This window comes from Polistes canadensis, unplaced genomic scaffold (genome assembly GCF_001313835.1).
Source record: "Polistes canadensis isolate GaletaPanama2010 unplaced genomic scaffold, ASM131383v1 scaffold_85, whole genome shotgun sequence".
Taxonomy (NCBI): Eukaryota; Metazoa; Arthropoda; class Insecta; order Hymenoptera; family Vespidae; genus Polistes; species Polistes canadensis.
This window is the reverse complement of record NW_014569632.1, coordinates 117,717-141,467: the sequence shown is the minus strand read 5'-3', so window position 1 is coordinate 141,467 and position 23,751 is coordinate 117,717. Positions and strand designations below refer to the sequence as shown.

Genomic DNA, 23,751 nt, shown 5'->3' with positions numbered 1-23,751 from the left:
ACATGTAATTTTTTATTCTATAGAATGGAAGCAGCATTTGCACCAGGTGGACGGTTTCAAGATCCGGCAGCATATGCCATGGAAAAATATGCATATTACGTTTGTTACAAGTGTCAGAAGGCCTATTATGGTGGCGAAGCAAGATGCGATGCACAGTTAGGCGGGGAATCTTTTGATCCCACAGAATTGGTTTGCGGAGGGTGCAGCGACGTGGCAAGGGCTCAGATGTGTCCGAAGCACGGGGCAGACTTTCTAGAGTATAAATGTCGATATTGTTGCTCAGTGGCAGTCTTCTTTTGCTTTGGAACTACCCACTTCTGCAACCCCTGCCACGACGACTTTCAACGAGTCACCACCATTCCAAAGTGTGAGCTGCCTTCATGTCCTGCAGGTATTCCAATTTTTCATTTATTTCTTTTTACTTAATTATATCTTTATTTGATATTAAAACGATGAATCATTGCTGCAGGACCTAAAACTAAGCAACTTGAAGGAGATGAATGTCCATTACACGTTAAACATCCACCAACTGGTGAAGAATTCGCTTTGGGTTGCGGTATTTGCCGCAATGCGCATACATTTTAAGCTTTCATGAAGATAATAATAGCACACAATTATATATAGTTATATTGGTAAAGTGCTGTTAACGCTTTGTCGGTATTCATAAATTTCATCAATTTATGGATAATGCTCTTCAAGCGAATACACCATTTGATATAAATGTATGTCCTGTAGAATTTAAAGTCGCACGATATCACTAAAGACTATTTGTCACGTCGGTAATATTTGTCGAGGAGTAACTTAGCCTTTCTTTACAAGATTTTATAACTATCATAAAAGTGGAATTGTCGGTAATTACAATGCCGTATAAAAACTAATTAAATAGATTCTGTTGTAAGTGAAAATCTAATAATGCGCGGATCTATAACATTGTTAAGAATCGCATAAGCCGTTTTTATCAATTACATTAGAAGAATTATATGTAAAGAATAACTGAGAAAGAAACATTGCGAGAGAGAGAGAGAAAGGGAAAATGAGAAATAGAGAGAAGGAAAGTAAATGTGCTCGAAAAACCAAACTTCCATATAAAATAAGAAGGTGGATTGGCATAGGCACACGGAGTGTAATCAATTTTCGTAAAGTGTTCTAAGATAAACGTTTAAAATAATATAATTTAACTTTCAAACATATTCAAGAGCTAATTGATTATCGTAACATGATAATCTTAAATAAATGATGGATAATTAACTGTATATTTTAAGAATCATTCACCGTATAAAACGCTATAACATATTTACGTATAATAATATATAAAGAAGAAAAACTCGCAATATCGTAAATACTCTCGAAATATTCTTGCGTTCAAGAATTTTATGTTCCTGCTTTAATTTTTTTTTTTCTATATTTTACATAAAAACAACCTCGTATCTCTTAATGTGTTCTTATTAAATTAAAATAATTTTAAAATTGTAGCTATTTATGTTGCATGCGTTCTATATTATAAAGAAAATTATTATAATATATATATATATTAAAAGAAAAAAAAAGTGAATCGTCTTACGCAAAACTCGCGTCGTATTATGTTATAATTTAAAACAAGCAAACAGTAAAAATATGAAAAAAAAAAAAACAAAAGATGAATTAAACGATCGAGTGAATGAAAAATAATCCATTAAATGTGTATCACTTTTTCGGTAACCTTTTTAAATTTAGCGGCAATTTTATTCAGTCAGGATCGATCCAATATGGCTGAGTTAAAGTAGCGCCACTGAACGGTAGTCTGCCGTAAGACGTGCTAGGTGTAACGCGTGTGTTTGTGTGTGCGCGCCGATTCTGACGTTTTTCGCCTCGATCAGCGGTAAGTAGCCTTTATTTACGACTCGTCCAACAATAGTTATATAATTCTAAAGCCGTACGAGTAATACGTAATCGGATGGGAGTGATCGATTGGCGGGAAATACTTGATTCGTTTGTAACGTACTCCATCCATCCAGTTTGGATGGATGTCTCTCTTTACTTGTAAGCCCTGATGAGAACGATCATCATCTCCTACGCACGTTCCGTGCCACCCTGTTATAACAGAACTCCTGTCAACTAGAGCTATGTTTATTTTTACCACGAATTGCACCCAATTACAACTCGACCTCAAGCTTGATCAAGCCAAATAACATTATTCTACTTTGACTCTACGTAATTTTTCAGTCAAAGATTCCTTTAAAACTTTAAGTATTCGATTTATGCACATAACTCATTTACTTAAGTATCTTGTCTGATTTTAACACAATGTCGTCTACCGATAGTATTTGTTAAATATAATTTTATTTTTCATCGAGATTATTAACAACAATTTTTAGAAAATTATACTTATCTTATTAGGTCTCTAGATTATATATTTTTCTACTTTAGAAATATCTATATATATATGTTTCAATATCTATTTGTATGAGTATTAGTTTAACCTTACTTCGACGACTAAACAATTTTGATTCGTAGGATTACGAGTGACTCTAATATATGTTATGATTCAAGAATTTATTACATTATTTTCATACAATTCAATCAAGTTTTGTAATTAGATTTAACAATAAGTTATTAAGATTGATTTCTTTTATAGTTATTCAAATGATTTGACAGCTGTGACAACGACCAGTTTCGATACTCGATTACAAATCCTTTCATTTATATTTTTCTGTTATTTATTAATAATTTAATACGATTATTTTCTAAAGAATATAACTTTTTGAAGTTTTTCATCAAGGATTGTGCATAAAAATGTATTACGTTAACGGAATATTATATGCATAGGTACATCGTTTTATAAAAAATGTATTTATGTCAGTAAAGATAAGGGTGAAGTTAAAAAAAAGAAAAAAAGAAGGTGAGGGAAAGAAAAAAAAAGGTACAAAGTGAAGGAAGGACCATGCGCGCACGTGTTGATTGCATTGGCTTTGCATTTTTGTGTTAAAAAGGTCGCGATGCCAACCTTTCGGTCTGAAAATTCGATGTTTTCCTTATGGGAAAAACATATCGTTAGTTCGTTTAAGGGATTTCACGTGAAACTGGTTTCACACACGTGCGTAGCACGCGGCAGAAACGTGCATTATACTCGTTGTTGCATCTCACGCGTTGTCAAGACGAGAAAAATGCATAATTCTACATATGACACTAGAAAAAATACGAAAATAATAATAATATATAAGTAATGTTAATTAATTAAACGAATTAAATTAAAATTCTTGTGGTTTTTTTTTTTTTTATTGTCGATTGGCCAGTAAGTATCGTTAAAATTTTATTTATTATAAAATATGAGAGAAGAAAAGTAATTTAAAATTATTAAAAAATTCTTTGAAACGTGTGTTTTAATTATTTAGCCATACAATACCATAAATTTTATTGGAATGTATATTTCATTGGATACTGATACCGTTATATTTTTAGGTATATAAAATACGAAACATGTTTTCATTAAAAAGCAATATTTTATTCATCTAGAAAATATACAATTTTTGTTTCTTTATTTAAATTTAATGCAATAACACAGTTTCCAATAAAAACCGATAGGTATTACGCCTAGAGTTATATTTTGATTAAACTATAAAAAACATCAAATATTTGCCAATAAAAATAATAATACAGTGTTATTTATTTCGATATGAATTAATAAAAATACTCTGATACATTTTCTTTATTAATCTATTAAATATATTTTAACTATAATATAATAATAATTTATATTGATTTTCAAACATTTATATGATAACCGTGACTAATTAACACGTAAAGTATTACATTTGCAATTAAAAAGATCAAATTAAATATCATTAAGGGATATACTTTGGAAACCAGTTTGGACACCGTTCGTACCGTTATTTTTTCTTATAACTATACTGACGTTGCATTGAACATATGTTCACTGGTCGACGACCATGATTTGTCTGTTAATTTAAAAGCCCTTCATAGTTTAATCATATTTGTTTAGATGACTCTGTAATATAATTGATTGTAATAAATGATATTTAATATATATATCGCGTGAACAAAATATGAAATATAAGGATCGATTTGAAATCATGAAATCATGTGTACTTATAAGTACATAGGATGAATCAAACTCACGTACATGTGACGGATGTATTGTTGCTCGTTGAAATCGGAAGACACGTTCGATATTTCGTGGAACGTTTGCTAACTAACGTTAGCCTAAAATCTTTGTAGCATAACATCGAGTAAAATAACGATGGTAGTATGTTATGCCAGACTGATTTGATAGCAGTTGCAAAATTGTCGGAAATTATTCGAATTATTTTCTTCAGAGCTGGATCAGATTCGTTTAATTAGGATTTTATGTTAATACGATTGCCGTTGTGGATTCTAGGTCTTCGTCATCGTTGGCATGTGGCACGCACGTACAACATATATATATACAAACTTGTCTAGACGATAAAGAAAGAGAAAGATGTTCTCACTCAATTCTTGTTTTAGTCTCTTTGAGATCTACGTTGGATCAACATCCACTGCTAATTAATGACGAGAAGTCTATAGGAATTTGCTTGCTTGCTTGCTTGCTTGTTTGCTTCTTTCTTTTTTTTTCTCCTCCCTTTTATTCAAATACAAGCGCACAAATAAGCTCGAATTGAAAAGTTCACATGCTTTGAAAATGCTCTTCTTCCTTACCTTTTTTTTTTTTTCGCTTTTTCTTCCATTCGTTATACGGTACCGTGTGCGTGTGTGTTTTTGATTTTTCACGAAGTTGAAACAAAAAATCTAGCTGATGGATTTGGATCGTTAATTAGACAGATGAGTACAATTTTCGGTTATTATCTATTTCGAAAGATCACACTTTTCAAAGAAAAATATCTTATCGATCGGAATTTCAATGATACTTTATTAATTAGTACCTTATATACCTGTAAATATGTTTCCTCGTGTATTTAGAAGCAACAACATAGTAGCAAACAAGCAAGGAAGGAAGAAAGCTTTTCATGTTGCCGTTTTTACAAAAAAACAAGAAGAATTGTTCGAACGATCAATGGACTGAGTCGAGTAACGCGTGCCTGGTACGAAAACACACATACACACACACACATACACCTTTAATCGAGATGTTATCGTTTTTCGAGGATCGAAAGTAATACCACCATCATTCACCATCGTACAAATGTATCCCATCTCTGTGTAATTTTTATTTTAACCTCATTAAAACCTACCTCTGGTAATCTGTTTTGTCTTCTTCCTCTCCTTTTGTTTCCTTTTTTTTTCTTTTCTTCAAGATTATTCAATTAATTAGAAAATAAAACGATCGAGAGACGAGAATAAATTTCGGTCGTTATTTAATTCGACTAATCGTTCATTCAAAAGAACGAGTACACTTTAAGGATCCATTGTTTGTTATTTAATACGAATAAAAATGAATTTGAAAAATAAAATATAATTGATTTACTTATTAAGGTTTCAAGGATCGTTAAAAATCCTCATTTTGTGTGTTTCTTTTTTCTTTTTACTCTCCCATTTCTGTCTATTTTTCTTTTTCGTTTCTCGATGCAACTTATTTTACCCTCGCAAATGTGCTAAATTATCATACTCGCGGCTGGGTAAGATAGACAATGAATGAACAGTAAGCTTCATATTATTCAGAGTGTGACTATACCTAACATATTGTAATTGCATTTAAAGGCCCGTCAACGAACGCGTTCTCATTACCGAGATTAACGACCTTTTGATTACTCTTACCACTCTTGTTTAAGTACCGAATTAACTTTCCAACTTTTTCGGTTAATTCATAGGACAATACAGAAAAAAGAGAAAAAAGAAACACACACGAATGAAAGATATATTCAATTGACTTGAAATCAAATTTAATTACGATCCTAATTTCACGTTAAATTATATTTAACAATAACATTTTTTTTATTCGATTATTCGTAATCATTCGTATCGATTAGATGGGAAAGAATGGAAATAAAATAAAACAGAAACAAAAGTTAGAACAAATTCATCGAATCATCGTTATGGGAGATTCAAGATCAAGGTTACCTTGTAGAAACTCTTGCATACGTTGCTTATGGTGGTACCCTGCTCGAAGGGTAAAAGCATTTGTAGAGTATGCGAGTGTTAGTGATGATAGTAAGTTGCAGGACGTTCTCGTGGACAGGAGTTGTGCTCGTTTGAGCATCTTCTCTCTTTCTTTCTTTCTTTCTTTCTCTTTCTCGAACGAATTACGAACGGTCCCACTCCGTTGAAGAAGAAACTTCTACAAACACACAGAATCAGTTGTGCACGTATACGCAGGTGCGTGGCTAAGCCAAGGTGAATGTGCCTTGGTCGAATACGAGCGAGCACTCGTTGCTTCTTCAGTCGGATCTTTTGCTTCTTATCCTCGACACCAACAGGAATTGCTGTTACTTTTTAATCCGAAAAATTTGTCGAAAATAAAGAAACACCAAGAAACAAGATCGACACCAAAATTACGTTGTACTCGTTCAATCAGTGTTGTTTAATTAATTCGATTAAAATCTGTGTGTGTTTGTGTGTGTGTGTGTGTGTGTATGTGTTTTTGGATATTACATATACTCCAATCGTTATAATATTTTTTATTACATCTCTTAATGAGAAATTATACGCGAAATCACAATTAATTCGGCATTTTTATGCTAATTTCATGCAATTAATCGTATAAAGTGTTGCTGTTTTTTTCGAAATGTTTTTTTTCTTTTATACGATCGTGAACGAGGAAATATAAAGAAGAAAAATAATTGAAAGAATTATATTTGTGACCAGATTTGTTTTTTATCGGAAAATCGTTCGATAATATACTAAAGGTTTCATTACGTATGAAGTCATGTTCATAAACTTAGGAATTATTCGCGATTACTGGGAGGAACGATACGGACTGATGGTTTGTAACTGACCTAGGGTTAACATCGAGGAATTCATGAATGTTAAAAAGTGCCAGAGGTCATTTCTCAATGATTCACAGGCCCGTTTCAACTTGTCCGCACGTGTATAATAAATCATCTCGTATTTGTTAACATTATTACGATGTATTAATTAGTGTTTTAAGTAAAATTCGTTGTTTCGTTGAATAAAATAGAAATCTTTCTTTTGAATTCGTCAACACGTTTACTTCCTCGAGATATGGGATACTGTTTTTTCCACCATGGTCGTCGTGACGTCATCGGCCGTTACAGTAATTGAAGATTTTTCGAAGGATACTTTGGGAAGGTACGAAAACGAGATTATGTTTGTTATACTTTGTTTCTTTTTCTTTTTTTGTGTTCATTCAAATTGTTAATAATATTTTATTTCTTACATTTGTAGATATTCAATATTATATTTCCGAATAGATATTATACAAACGAGTGCGTTGATACTTTTTTAGGTCAGTGAAATCTTACCTATCTCTTTTTTTTCTTTTCTGTCTCTGCCTTTCTTCTTCTTCTTCTTCTTCGTTGTCGATAAAAAAACTTTTCAAACACACACTCGAGGTGCGTCTTCTCTTATTCCTAGTATCACGATACTCTCGATCGAAAGTTTATTCTCAATTCTTTATGGGGATCCCACTTTTGTGGTCACGATTTTCATCGTAAACGCGAACCTCGGTCACGGATTTGGCCTTGTTTCAAATGGTTATAAATCCTTTTGTTTCTTCTTTTTTCGGTTTCTTCTTTTTTTCTGTTTTCTTGTTCATTTTGTTATTCGGTAAAGCGAAAATAAAATCGCGTTTAGACTACATTTGTATATTGACATACTTTAAAATGATACTCGCGAAATTTTCTTATCGAATTCACGCGTGATACGCATACGTATATACATTTTTTTTTAGTAAATGTGTGACTGTGTGTGTGTGTGGAATTGAAAAGGTTTGAACTATTTTATCGAACGTGTTCCCGTTTTATATGATTCTCCTTTAAATTCTCAAGCATTTCGAGATACAAATATGACGCATCATCGCGACAGATGACTTTTATTATACAACGTTAGTAAGATGAATGATAGATCTATGTGAACCATTTCTAAACATAGTCAATTCGATTATTATTCATTGCAAATTCCATGAATTCTATGAATAAAGAAAATTCACAGGATAGATATCTACAAAAATATTATTTTTATATCAATATTTTTTATGGTATAAAATATTATTTTTCATATATTTATAAAAGCATTTAATTTGACTAGAGTTATATGGGACACCCCGTAAATATACATTTATCAAGGATTGAAAAAACATTTAATTAAATAATGCAATTGAAAAATATTGTATTTATATAATTACAAATACATAATCATTTATTTACGTATAAATATATAGATTTTAAATGGAAATAAGAAAAAAGTTGTTTAATTAAAGCGAAAATATTGTCCCAATGATGTAACCGAAAAAATGATAGAAAGGATGAGAAGGAAAATGTATTAGGAACGAAGAGGACGAGAGAAAAATGCAGGAGAAGATTAGAAGAGAAGAAGTGAAGGAATAGAAGGAGAAGGAGTAGAAGTTTATGGTGGTAGCTGAAAAGGTGCACGCTCAATTAAGGGGAGCAGACAGCGCGGAACGAACATTGCTCCAAGAAACGCGTCGTGCTTGTCTTCTTACCTTTCTTCCTTTTTATTATTTTAAAGTTTCTTCAACAAAGTCCATTTTTCTTTCCTCTTCCTTCTTAACCCACTTCAAGTAGACCTTACTTTTAAAATGCTTTTAAAGTTTTGATTTTGGTTGTATACATGTGTTTATATAATCTAAAATGCGACTGATCATGAAGTGTCGTGCTAGCTTATGTAGTAGCGTGCTCGCTTCACGTGCTGGAAGTTTTGTGTTCGATCCTTCATGGGGGGAAACTTTGTTAATAATTTTATTTCCATCCATGAGTTTTAACATATTTATTGTACATTTATTAACACATTGCGTTTACGGGTCACACGAGATATCTCATTTTTATGCACTCAACGTTGCGTACGGGTCACCAGATATCTTGTTCTCATGTTTTATTTCGAATCAATCGTCAACGTAAACAAGCAACTGCAAATAAGATTGTTGCATATATACTGCAACCAAATAACAAAAGTACAGGCAAGAAGAAGTTCCCAACCAAACAATGTAAAGTTTGTTCGGCCAATAAAAAATTAGAATTGTATGTATCCGCTTTAGATTGCTCGCCAAGCATGCTGCTGCTACAGCGTTCGGAAATGTGCGGGTTTTTGAGAAGCGCGCCCTACGCAATGTGTTAATATTTATTAAATGCAGTCTTCAGAGTGATAGTTATCCTAAAAACATTTAAAACAATACATTTTGTCGACAACTTGCACAAATTATAAAGGAAAATTTGATTACTTGAATTATGATTAACATTTTATTTGGCTGGGTTGACTGAAATTTCATTCGTAATTGAGGCACCTGTAATATTTCTTGTCATTCATAAATTATTATTATTTTATATTATTTGATTTGGAATCATAGGAAATTTATTAAATAAAATGTTCATCCCTACGTTAAATATCTTTACAGTTGTATCTCGATATTACATTATCAAAGGTATAGAAATCGTGAGAATCACTATTCGAGATTGTTTCTCATTACTCTATCGACAATAAAAAAGAAAAAAAAAAAACTTACTAGACTTGAATACTGAATGCACGTGCAAGCAAAGCGATATGTTTCTTACGCGGAAGTCTATTTTGCCTGGAAGGCTGAACGATGAACGTAATCGTGCACAGAAGGGTCAAGGAAAGGTTAAGACCGGTCTCTTATCCCTTCCAAATTTTTTGAATACTTTATAAAACGTGGCACCATCGTTTGAACCTACGAAGAAACCTTTTTTTTTCATTTCTTTAACCTTTGACTAATTTCGAGGATAATTTTTGAAACACGTTAATGAGTCAAAAAGAAAAATTTTGTAAAATTAATTCGTATCGCAGAAGGTTATTAAAAAGCAAAGGTAATTTTTTTTTGTCATTTTTTCTTTTAGGGCTTTTAGTTAAAGAATTTTGTTTGAGTGGTCCCTTCGCGAGAATTCTGTAAATCTTGTTTGAAAGGACCGTTACCAAGGGAAACAAGGTAATGTGTTATGTCGAATAGCATGCGTTTCTCGGCATGCGGGATCGTTAGTATGAACATTCATCCTCGACACGTTAGTTCATTTGTTACTTATGTATTTACGTGTATAAATATTTACTAGTATTTCGTAATGAAATTTTATTCGAAATTTTAATTATAATTAATAATCGAATGCTTCAATTTAAAAATATTATTCTATTAATTATTGCACTAGAAATATTTCCCATTTCATGCAAATGATTAATCTTTGTTAACGTCACTCTTATGTAATTGTTCGTTCAACATTTATATTCACTCACATCCGATGGATTATTCTACTCGTATAAAAGATTTAATTAAACTTAGGATAATAACTATTATCGTAATTAACTTCTTCATTCGAACAATGATTTATACATTAAATCTTTTCTTACTTTCTTTCTTTCTTCTTGTTCTTTTACATTTTTTTCGATGAATAATAAATCACACGAGAGGTCGTGTAAGATGTGCCATCCTAGATCGTAAAATTATTCACAGGGATCATTCAGAAATTTTATTCCTTCACATTTCGCTACTACGTTCTTTTTCGAATGATATGAATAAGACATGAAGATCCACATTCGTAGACTAAGTAATCGTAAAGTCATGTATATCATCTTATCTGAATAGATTTTCAAACCGAGTTATCTTTCTTCAAACATTTTGATTAATGTTTCTTTAAACGTTTATAATGAATAATGCAAGTGTCATCGAATATTAGTATTATAAATCGAGCACGAATTTTTTTCTTCCCCGTTTATCGTTGATTACGTTTTATCTGAACGATGATAAAAGTTTAGAAGAATGAATTTATATATTTTCCCACGCGTACGATAAATAGTTGATAAAATAGTAATCAAACATTTCTCGAGTACTTGATCGATGTATACTCATTAATAAACCATTCATTATTATTTTTTATCTTACAAATAAATACTATATATGGAAATGAATCATATTTATAAAATAATGATACGAGAATAAACAGATGTTTAGTGTTTCATTCGTTTGTTTGTATAATATATTAAAGTTCATTGACTGAATAGATTACAAAGAAAAGAAGACTAATAAAAATAGAAACAACTAAGTCACACCTTTTGGATAGATTCCAAGTACTTTATAAGCGTTTTAAGATTCCAGTGGTGACGCTTAAAAGCATGAATGAAAGTGTAAACTGTGTCGTAAAACATTCGTATACAGACATACATATAAATATATACACAACATGTATAGAATGTTTCTACTAGATATAGTTGTTCACCAATGACGTCACATTGAAATACATTTTCTTATTGTATCAAAAGAAAAGAATAGAATAAATAAGAAAATATTTTTTCGAAAATGAATTTTCTTTTGTTAGTCCAACAATTAACCCTTTGGGAAAATGTTAAAACTGGCTACAATATTCACAATGAGAGGATGATTTCTATTGCCACTAGATAGCGCATCGATTCGCATGGTCTGATTTTTCAAATATGGAAAAACCTACCTTTAACTTAGGAAAAAAAGTAGAATAATTGGTTAGGATATCACAAAGTCAAGAAAAAATAACAGTAGCATGAAAAAAAATGTCGATAAATCATCCTATATATCTGTAAAAAAAATTTTAAATGAAATCAATTCATCTTTAACTCAATTAGCATGTAAAATGTAATTGCCAGTTAGACAGTTAACCTCAAAATCAACAATATCAAATATAACCTGTTGAGTTGTAAGAAAATGAATCCTAATCCTTAATAAAATTAAAGATCTTTGTGATTAAAACAAAAAAATCAATGATAACTATTTGTTTCATTTGTTAATTTATAAAATAACATGTACTTAAATCTAAACTTATGAACACCAGCGCCACTATCGTGGAGAATTATCGTACTTAGGATTTAATCATTTTCATGCAACACAAATTCGACGAAAACGTTTATCTCGATTGTTTTTCTTTGTATATAGCTTCGTTATCATACCGATGATTTTTGCTGGGCGCATATATGCGTCCATAGCAGTAAAAGAAGAAAACGAAGAAGTACGCGTGCGTGAGAGGTGTCTGTACTCTAATATTGGGGTTTTTCGCATCCCCATTTCATTCTCTTTTTCTGTCTTTCGTTATGTCGTCGGTTTTCGGCGTCGCTTTTAAACGGCGTCGTCGCAAACGATGAACCGTAGACGTTTTCCTATCGGCAGGAGGCAGTACGCCGCGTGACGTCGAACGTACGTCAACTTTCAGACCACGTGTTTCCGTTCTTATTTCAATTTATACTTTAGAATTGTTCAAGTTTATTAGTGAAAATGATTTTCGGTTTATACCGAATAATAGCATTATTTTGATTTCTATTCGTTGTGTTTTGTTTAATCAATCGGTCACGTGAATGTTCACGACTCGTCGACGCAACATCGATAAGAAGTATACAATCGATTCATTCATTTTTTTAAATACAATTTTTATTTATTTATTTATCGAGAGAATGTATTCATATATTCTCATCACATTTTTCATACGCATTCTTCATTTTGATTCTTTCATCCAATACCGTTGTCCGATACTTTCTAATTACGATTTGAAAGTTGCATGAAATTAATCATACGATTGGTATATTTTTATGATACTTATATTTATTTATTTAGAAGTTTGGTTTTTTGTTTTCTATAACTCGCAATCGACAAATTGTTGTTAAGAATTTTGATTGGTGAATAAAATAACGTTTGAATTTTTACCAAGGATTATTTTTCAAAGCCGACTAAATGAGTCAAGCTCTGATATTTGAACGCATGAATCATTTGATCCGACTACGTTTCTGTTTAAAAGTCTGAACGATTGCTATTCCATTTGAAAACGGGTACGACCACCTTGAACGTGTTCGACGAAGTATTTCTCTTATCGCTTAAGCTGATACCGCAGAAAAGAAAAAAAACAAAATATTAGTTCTTATCTATCGTCTCTTTCAAATTCGTCATTATACATTCGCATTCCACGAAAGTATTAAGTGGTTCTTTAGATATTTATTGACTTTTCTGTATTTTACGATGATAAAATATAAGTAAATTAAAAATAAAAAAAGAAGATAAGTATAATAAGATTTTATACTTAACGAAGAAATGGCAAATCAATTTTGTCTAATGGTCGTAGAGATAAAAAAAAAAATGTGCGCTTAGGTAATATTTCATTCTAACGAAATTTTTATGATTAGATTGTTTTTTTAACGAACACATTTTACAATGAACAACTTAAAACGCTTTTTTAAACGCTAAAAGTCAAATATCATTATTTAAATATTATTACACGATTGTTGTATGTGTGTGTGTCTCTGTGTATTTTTTATTTTTTTTCAGCAACGTATTATTTATGGTTTTGTTAATTAGATCGATACATTAATCGATCAGTTTCGTTTATTTCGAATGGGAAATGTTAATGTAAATGTTTCTTCATTATTAGACCATTTCAATTATTTAAACATTACAATACTATAAGGTAGAATTCAGAATTGTCGTCAAGGTAATGGAACGCGAAAGATCATGCAAATGAAAGAAAAATAGTAGCAGGGTGAACACCGGAGGGATGAGAAATACACCGACGTGCTTAATCAGCCTTTAATCTACTCCTCTGATTTTTTTTTTTCTCTACCTTTTCCTTTTCCCTTTCCTTCACTAGTGACATTACGTTATGAAGAAAGTAATAAGCACAGAAAAAGAGAGAGAGAAAGAGAGTGAGACACTAGCAGTTAAATAGTAATAACCTCGACGACTCGAATTGCAGATTAAAATGATAATTAAAATGATTTCTTTCCTTCTTACTTACTTTCTTATATTTTCATCTCTCTCTTTCTCTATTTCTCGAGTCTAACTTTAACTTACATTGTCTAGAAAAAAAAAAAAAAAGTAGAATCCTCTTATGGAAAACGAATGAAGTTGGAGAAAATATTAAGAAAGTAAAATATTCCTGAAATTATTATATAACCGGCGTAAGGTGGAATAAAATATAATTAACGGAAATTTAATAACTGAGATAATGAAATAATCGGAATTGCTTAGTGGGGGAGTAACTTAAAAGGGTCACTTGCCCTAGAGGATTTATTAAAGAGGGGTCGTTAACTATTCCTTTATTATATTTTCTATTTAATTTAACAATAGTTATTTCATTTTATATATTTACATAAATAATTATATTATTTTATATTTTATATATTATTTTATATAAATATAAATATGTATGTGTAAAATTAATTTACATAGAAAAATTATATACGTAAATTAAACGAATTATTTCTATAACGATAATTGAATTTTATCATCGATTAATTATACGCTACTTTTCTCTCTTTTTTATTATTTATTCGAAAGTATATTATAATTTAAACAAATATTCTTGACTTTTTTTCGGATAAAAATCTTGGACGTCAGAAATATGCTATGCCAAGCAAGTTTGTTTGTTTTCATTTTAAAACTAGTAAGACGATTTCGATCTAGTGATTTCTCATAGTTGTCTATCGGGAATTTGTGTCGGGAAAATTCTATGGGGTAAAAAGCGGCTAAAGGAAAAGAATAATAAGAAAAAAGATAGGAATAGAAGAGAAAAGATAAAGACAAGAAAATGAAAAAAAAAACGAAGTTTTCAATGGTAGCCATCTTCTTGTGTAAACTAGTCGATGTATAGGTCTTGTTTGAGTCAAAGGTAAGCCAGCTTGAATACCTCTATTACTGTACAGGTAATGGCTCCTTTAGACGAATTCATTGCGAATAAAAGCAATGTAATGTTGGTAGTTTGAAAAAAAAAAGGAAAGATAGAAAAAGAAATTCGAAAAGCTTTGAACTATAGGACGATAATATCAACTACTACATTTAAAACATGTTCCCCATAAGTATTATATTTTTTAAGATCAACGATCCGCCTCTCTAATATTATCTTAGAAACTTGTTTCCACTTTGCGTTTGTTTTCTATCTCGTATAATAATGAATTCAACGTTTATTAATATTACATTTAATATATTTACAAGCGTAACAAAGTGAAAGATTATAATTACGAGTTGTAGTAAAAGTTAAAATTATGATGTTATTGCATAATTTTATTTTCTCATAATTACGAACAATGTATTTCAATGTATTAATTAATCAAAAATTCATTCGTTAGTTGATATTTTTTGAAAATTGCATTCGTAAATTATTAAATTTGAATGGAAAATATATGATACTTACAAGGAGACCTTACGGTTGTACCCTCACGAATTTTAACGAGCTTTGGTATATTAGTAGTTTTAATAATTTGTTTCTATCTGTTTTTTTCAAATTGATTTTTCATATTTTTTAATTTTTAAATATATACCGGAAAGAGAAAATTATTTATTACACAACAAAATATTAGAAATAATAAATTTTTTAACATCTTGCACAAATTATAAAGGAAAATTAATTACTTGAATTACGATTAACATTTTATTTTTTTAACAGGTATATTATACATGAAATTATTAAAGATTAGAATATTTACGATTGTTATTTGTTAGTATATTAAAGATTTATCTATTGTCATATAAGAGAAAGAAAGAAAGAACAAAATAAAACGGCTTGGATCGTGATAACGGGACGAGTAAATTCGCGGAAATTATAAACGAAGGATTTTTCATGCGTTTCATGCCAGCCGAAAAGTTGGTCGCTGATAATATTGCCTTTCCCCCCCCCCCTCTCATAGCTGTTGTTAATTAATGGCTTATTAAAGTTTAGCGGTCTCGCTCATTGCAAAGAGTAAGGACCAGCAAGTAATTGACCCGTTATAATTTTTACGTTGAGCTTAAATTTTAAAATTGCATTTTTTTCTGTTTATTTTTACTTCCTTCTCACCCCTTTTTTATATATATATATTTTTGCACTTAAAAATATAATATCACATTCTCTTTTTCTTTTCTTTTATCGATCTCGCTAGTCTTTAATCGGAAACCTGAAATTGCTCGTACACATGCCATTTACGTTCATTTTCTTCTTGTTACCAATAACACACAGACACGCACAAACACAGACAGACTTTTTGCTTAATCGATGTCACCTCCCTCGTCTCGAATCAATTAACGTTACCAGGAAATTATTCGAAATTGAATTTTCCTTTGCTTCATTCCACTATTTGAAATTTAAAATCAAAGAGAAATCGTTTTGTCTGTTACTGAGATTAATGCGAAAATTTTCACACAATTGTTTTTTAAAATCTATCGTTTGATATTATTAGTATATTTTTAAGATAATATTATTTGGATTGTTCTTAACAATTTTATTGATATAATGAATAATTCATAAACAAACGAACATACAATTAATAACAATATTATATATATATATATATTAACAAAGTAATTATGGTAATTTGAAACGATAATACCGTGTAGTATTTAACATAATAACTAACTACCAAATGGACGGATATTGATGAGGACAATTTTTGGCGAATTTATTAACGCGATATGAATGATGCATGCATATATATATAAAATAAATCGATTAATTATTTTTCTTGTTTTTGTTGTTGCTGTTATACTTCATTCCAATCCATTATAATTTCGGGTTCTGCACATAGGGTGCATAATAATTCGAATATACCGATAATGGATAATAATGAGATAACTTTGGATAATCTAACATGTAATTGGATAAATAATTATATTGATTTTGAGGCCAATATGTATATCCAGAACTTGGTATTGCACCTATTAACTGATTCATACCACTTTGACAAAGTTGCTGTTGCTGCTGTTGCAACCATTGTTGATTGGTGGCATCCGTTTTTGGTATGAATTTTTTGTTAGAACCATCCGTACTGTAATAAACCGTATAGACACCTGGTTGATATAATTCACCTGGGTAAACTAAATTATTGCGTAGTGGATCTTGATAATAATTATAAATCGGTGACCATGTTGGATAGATTTGTTGAGCCAAAGGTTTGACTGATGGATTAGAATTTTCCATTTGTACCGAACCAGTAATTGGATCGTCTATTTCATCATGTTTACTTAACTGTTACACAATATAAGGAATAGAATTAGATGAGATATTTAAAGGACTGTAAATTAGTTTGAATTTGAATGTTAGATTTACCGTTTGAACATTTGATTCCATTGGTTTCGGCGTTATTATTGGTTCTATCGTTAAAAATTTCGGATCTATAAAATTCCTTGCAATCGTTCTTTTCATGAAATTTTCAAACCTCGGTTCCTCTTTATCAACATCGATGTTTTGCGCATTTGGTAAATTTGATTCGGTTTTGTAATCGTGAAGATTTGTTGGATTAAGAATTTCCTGATTGTTTGATGAGATTAAATTTTCTGGATTTAAATTGAATAAAGTTTTGGATGTAGTTGGATAATTCTTAATTTCTGTCACCTGATTTTCCTTATCTAAAGAAAATAAATATTTGTAGAAATAAAATAGAAAAAAGAGAAATGTTCCGAAATGTGCATAATTTTTATGCATAAAATATGATCAATAATTCTAACCTTTAATTACGATACTATTTGGATTTTGGTTTTCGTTATCTGTCGATGTAATAGTTTGATCGTTTACGGACGAGTTCGGTTGAACAGTATTCCTTTCCCCCGTTTTCCCAAAATCGGATTGGTTTTCGACAGATTTTTTGGATCGTCGAAGGATTGTCTGAATGGAATAGACGTATACTTCCTCTCCGAACGCCAAAACTTTATACACGCATTTAACGCTATTTCTAGTTAAATTAAACTATTTTTCGCGAAATTTACTTAAATAATTAAAAAAAAGGTTCACTTACCGAAGGTGGAGGAACTGCCTGTAGTCTGTTAATCATATAAGAAGGTTTGACAATTTTATGACCGCCTATTTTCAGTGCATGCAAGTGTTTTGGAAATCCTGGTCGAGATACGATTTCCGAATTTTGTGGGGAACCCAATAAATTATTGTCTCCTGGATTATTAACTTGAGGCCCGTTTAAATAAATAGGAATAAATGTTGGTTGTCCGTAATAAAAATAATCCGATGTTCTATATTGATTTGGTACGAAATAAAATTGTCTATCAATTGGTTGATATTGTAAATAAGATCGTGTATATTCTGGTGGAATGATAACGTCGGCAATCGTTAAACTCAACGTACTAATCCAAATCTAAAATTAAATCACGAATTATTAATTTATTATGCAACATAATACACACCATATAATTAGTTACTCAAAGTACGAAAATCAACAATTAAATTATTCCAAAATAATGCATAAAAAAAATGATCTTACCAATATTTCAAACTGCATTTTAATAATTCCTTGATAGTCGTTCGAAATTTTCAACGAAACTGATCAGACGAGCGAGTCCAAGTGCTCATTTATTCGTGAATTTGCTGATGCTAACGCTGACGCTGATTAAACGTCAAGTAATACATTTTTTTTCTAGAATCCTGTCGTTCGTAACGTGACCAAATTCCATGCGAAAAAAATATCGTATTCGAATTTGAACCCATGGAAAGAGATAGAATTGCGTTAACCATTACGAAAATAAGTAGATACGGATATACAGTTGGAAATTTATTTCCCATATGTTGCACATTTTTTCTTTCCTGTCTTTATTTTTACTTTTCGAACGAAAAATATTCGTGCGTAGGAAAAAAGAAATATAATATAATTTCTCTGACGTATTTACAAAATATTTGTTAAACGTAATTGCAAGCTTTGTGCATTGTTGTTCGTTGCAACGTGGACACGTTGTTCAAAAACTGCTTGAGTAGCAGTCTATAGATGTAACTCTCTCTCTCTCTCTCTCTCTTACTTTTTCTTTCTTGGTGTAAACCATACTACCAAACGCTTATGTTCATCCGTCTGTCTACGAAGTATTTGCCATTGTCTACAACCCTTCTGATTTTGGAGAGGAGGGTTGTGTTCGCATGCAAGGAAAGCTAGCTAGCTAGCTAGCTAGCGTCATGTGCGAACAGTCGATAAGGGTTCCTCCTTATGCCCTTACTCCCTTCGTTCTTTTCACCAGCTCGTAAACTTCCCCGAACTTGCTTGGTTGCTTCCTTCGAAAACTACGTCGTGTGCGTGAGGATCGTAGGTGGAATATAAAGTAGATATTCGCAAGAGGGTTTTATGATTGTCTTAAAAACAGTTTTCATTTGTTTTATGTTCTTTTTCTTATACATTTAAAACAAGAAATAGATAATTGACAAATTTTTTGATAGTTGAGTATAGAAATATTTATTTGAATCCTAATTTTGTGATTAATAGTTCGGTAGATGAATAGTTAACAGATCAAAATCCGAATCTAGTCACCCACTTTGCGTGTTAATCGGGGCACGTCAGCAGAAATGTTTGTAGCCTCGAAGTGCATTGAACTCGCAGAAGGATGCATTTTTGCACATTCCATTATAATCTGTTGCAATCGTGTGTGCATGTGTGTATGTTCTAAGCTTAAATCTCGAACGGAAGTATGAAATCAGTGATGCATAAATCATGGGGGTTATCGAAAAATTATCGTCGTATTATCATGAAATTTTGTTACCACATAACAATAATAATATTCAAACAAATAAATCTAAATGAATTTTATTCGTAATTTGTGAAATAAATAAAAAGAAATTGATTTGCGTATTGCTATCCGAAAAAATCCGCCTGTAAAATAATGTGTTTTTTTACCTAATTTTCAAACGAGTTAATTATATTAAAAAAAATATCAGAGAAAAATGATTTTCCAATTTTGTTTGTCCTTCTTTCTTTTTCTTTTATCGTTTTCTTATTGAACGGAAACATATCCGTTTTCGCAATGAAATATAGATCAAGACTAGACTGTTATAAACTTTCTAAACTGTGTTCAGGTTGCGTATTCGGTACGTGATGCCGGCGACGCACTTGACGCTGCGGGAAGAGGACGTGGTTAGACTGATCTTGGAGTTCCTCCACAGTCGTGACCTTCACATCTCGCAGCTTTCTCTGGAACGGGAGACAGGCGTGATAAATGGTCAGTACAGCGACGACGTATTATTCTTGAGACAACTAATCCTTGACGGACAATGGGACGATGTGTTGGAATTCATTCAGCCACTGGAAGCACTACCGGATTTTGACATGAGAAAATTTACTTATTCCATATTAAGACACAAATACGTCGAATTGTTGTGCATCAAATCGGAAGCTAATTTAATAGCAGCCGGTACAAATGGTAGCGTTGACAACGCGGTCGAAGAAGTGGTCAAAGTTTTAAGCGATTTGGAAAAAGTTGCACCAACCAAAGAGGAATACAGTAGTTTTTGTCTTTTATTAACATTACCACGACTCACCGATCATTTACAATACAAGGATTGGAATCCGAGTAATGCAAGAGTGCAATGTTTTCGCGAGGTACACCCATTGGTGGAAAAATTCTTACCGGGTGATAGAAAATCAAACGATCTCGTTAATCCGGTAACATCGGCTAAAAACGACAGGCTCATTCAATTAATCATCAAGGGTATTCTTTACGAATCATGCGTTAATTATTGTCAGGCTAAAGCAACCGGTTTGAAGGAAAGCGAACAGGTAAATATATGCGTTTTCAATTTAAAAAAGTTATTTTATATAGGACAAGATCATTATTTCTCATGGTTACAGGTCGAGATGAGTTTCTGCAGACTGTTAGACGGTTCTATCGGGTTCAGCGACTCAGATCTGAGCTTATTATCCTGGCTCCAAAGTATACCGCCAGAAACTTTCGCTGTACCATTCGCTCAAAGAACATTAAACGTTGACGTTGAACGTCTCGAAAGGCCATCATTGGAAACTTCATGGACCGAGCACATGTTAATAACTCCGATCAAACCGAAGACTTTTCCTCACAGCGCAATGCCCTTTACCAGACCCAGATCAGCAGCAGATATGATGTCACGTAGTTTGGTGCCAGCTTTAGAGGCTGGTCCAGGTCCTAAAAATATGCCAATACCATCAGCAGCCTTGATGGCATTATCAACCGGTGATATCAATCTCATGTCAAGATCCTCATTTGCCAGCTTCCACTTAACCGGTTTCAAAAATAACAAATTAATGAACACCAGCGTGGACAGGCTTTTCGAGAACGAAGGTGATGTCTTTCTCAGTTCCAGTTACGCTGATTTTCAACTTTTACCCTCGATACAAGAAACTACAACGACTGCTACTACTACTACTAGTAGTCATCCTAAAGCACCACCTAGGATTAGAGGACAATCAAAGAGTCCTGAAGGTTGGTCACTTAAATCATAGGATAATCGAAACGTTTTGATGATTAATTATACAATTATTTGATTAACTTTTAAGGAATTAAGGCGGCAGATCCTTCAGCAGCATCAACACCGGAACGAAGAATTTCTGGGAGAGAATCACCAGCACCATCAACAGCCAGGAGTTCTAGAAGGGATTCCTTAGCTGAAAAACCTACCGGTATTGCGGCAAAGATTACGGAACCATCGGTAATCCCTACCAGAGCTATGCCAGTTGATCAATTTGAACAAAGTTATAACGGGGATCTATTTAAAGAATATCAGAAACAAAAACAAAAGTTGCAAGAAACGATTCAACAGAAGGAAAGGGAAAGGGACGAATTGGTGAAACAATTGTCGACTCCGTTACCACCTCAAATAATAGAAAAACGACTGCAAGCTGATGGGTGAGTTAATAATCTAATATGAAAATATAATTCCTATTAGTTTGAAGTAATACATAATTAAAGATTTATATAATCGTTTCACGTAAAATGTTGGTTAACGAGTCAAATGATATTATGTAACGGTCATAACCTCGAGATCAAATTAATAAGGAACGAATACTTCCACTTGAAAGCTCAAACATGAATCTTCTTGTGATTTCATTAGGTTTGTAGTTTGATTTCTCGCCAAAGCAAATAAGCATTCTCTAGCGTAGAATGGTTAACATCCACGTAACAGGACAAATAGTATCATTTTATCTCTGTTTAGTACGCCTCCGTATGCTTTGAAATTGCAGTTAATCAAGCCGAGTTGTTGATTGCATTCCCCGACAGATGGCGATATTAGAACGTCAAATGGTATATTATCGGGAATCCCTAAACGCACGCGCGCGCGCCAAGAATAGAATCTTTCGTGTGGTCTAGACAACTCCGATGTGGCGCCATTCGAAATAGCATTGAGAATCATTAATAAACTTATGCTTCTTATTTTTCTTTCTTTCTTTCTTTTTCCCCGTCAGATTTTATCTGGCATTGACCCGCAATGCCATTCCAACGATACTTTAATTTTGTTCTTCTAGTTAAAACGAGAACGAACCTTGTTTAATTTTTTATCAATTTTTTGTTCACACGATCCTAGAAAAGAATATCCGGTCAATTGTCAATCATAACGAGTTTACTTCAGTAATTCCTATTTCCCATGATACTTAAACATTGTTTAATTAAATTGTATTTGATGAAATAAGTATTACGAGACAAATAAAAAGGTTTAGATTTATCAGGGACATTCCCATGACGATAATAAGGTCGACCTCGATACCATGGATAGTCCGATTCGATTTAAAACGAAAGTGGAATTTGAGTATGGTTCATTGACACGATGGACATTGTTTCGAGGCCGGATACCGGATGCATGAAACAACCACAGTCACGGGCGAAATCGTGACCGTATGTATGGTTTTGTTCGTCTCTGATTCTCCACCCGGTGATTCACTCCCATAACAAACTAGTTAGCTTGCTAGCTACCTTTGTCGTACATATTTATGGGGTACCATTTTATCGTTCATGCGAAGTGACTGCGTTGATAGGTACATGCGATCATCAGGTGACATTTTTCAAATACTTGTCGTGTTTTTTGTTTGTTTATCTTTTTCTTACTTATAAATATTTTTTAAAAATATACACACACATAAAAATATATAAGGTGGTAATATATTATCATTGATTGACTCTTATTATGTCGACTAACGGAGCACAGATTTTGGAAAGTTATTCCTTCGTAAATTTGATTTCGCTTTCCTGTCTAATTTCTCTTTTTTCTTAATTTACTTTTCATCTCGTCGAAATTCACGGTTACATTTAGAATAGCAATGATCGATCTACTGGTTACATTTGTTAGTTACTCGTATAAATAAAAATTCCATGGAAAATATATGATATATAAGTTTCTCTTGGATTGAATTTCACTTGATGCTCGTTCACGTCAAAGACGAGAAGATCAATGTAAATAAAGTGGCTTTCTCTGTACCAAAGAATTGCTTTAAATTGCATTTACAAATATATATATACAGGGTGTCCCATATAACTCTAGTCGCGATTTTTCAAGTACTTGGGATAACCTAATAAAAAATACTTTTAACAAAAGTATTTCTGCTTTTGATTGACTATACATTGCAATAAAAAAAAGGTTAAAAGAAATTTTGTATACTTATAGCAAGCAGATTTTAATGATTTTTATATTAAATTAAAGTGCACTCTTTTGTCTAGGCGTAGAATACCATATTGAGTTATAAATTTAGCATGTAAACTTCATAAAATGTCAGAGAATGCAATGCTGTAAATTGTGCATCTTTGCTATTTCTTTGAAAAGTTTTGGTAAATATTTTTTAGACTAAAAGTGAATAAATTTTAATGACTCTTATTTTAAATTAAAGTACACTCTTTTGTCTAGGCGTAGAATACCATATTGAGTTATAAATCAATCTGCAAAGGTTCTTAAATAGCAAAGAATGCACTGCTGTAAGTTGTGCATCTTTGCA

The 23,751-nt window shown here is 31.9% G+C and overlaps 2 protein-coding genes across 16 annotated transcripts in view; both read left to right on the top strand.

Moving 5' to 3' along the window:
- Positions 1-1,473, top strand: part of LOC106786843 (E3 ubiquitin-protein ligase MYCBP2) — a 206,605-nt gene extending 205,132 nt beyond the window's left edge. For 8 of the 13 annotated variants that reach the window (XM_014748667.1, XM_014748664.1, XM_014748669.1 and 5 more), the window contains 2 exons: positions 24-391; positions 470-1,473. In XM_014748667.1, coding sequence (XP_014604153.1) covers positions 24-391; positions 470-585 — 484 coding nt within the window. In that variant the 3' untranslated portion in view covers positions 586-1,473. The remainder of the gene's footprint in view (positions 1-23; positions 392-469) is intronic. The other 5 variants (XM_014748676.1, XM_014748675.1, XM_014748668.1 and 2 more) reach the window with 1 other exon arrangement.
- Positions 1,474-1,765: 292 nt separating this feature from the next.
- Positions 1,766-23,751, top strand: part of LOC106786845 (WD repeat-containing protein 47) — a 55,039-nt gene continuing 33,053 nt past the window's right edge. The window contains exons 1-4 of one of the 3 annotated variants that reach the window (XM_014748679.1): positions 1,766-1,858; positions 19,875-20,574; positions 20,647-21,253; positions 21,328-21,676. In XM_014748679.1, coding sequence (XP_014604165.1) covers positions 19,894-20,574; positions 20,647-21,253; positions 21,328-21,676 — 1,637 coding nt within the window. In that variant the 5' untranslated portion in view covers positions 1,766-1,858; positions 19,875-19,893. Of the gene's footprint in view, positions 1,859-12,267; positions 12,468-19,874; positions 20,575-20,646; positions 21,254-21,327; positions 21,677-23,751 lie in introns of those variants that run through there. The other 2 variants (XM_014748677.1, XM_014748678.1) reach the window with 2 other exon arrangements.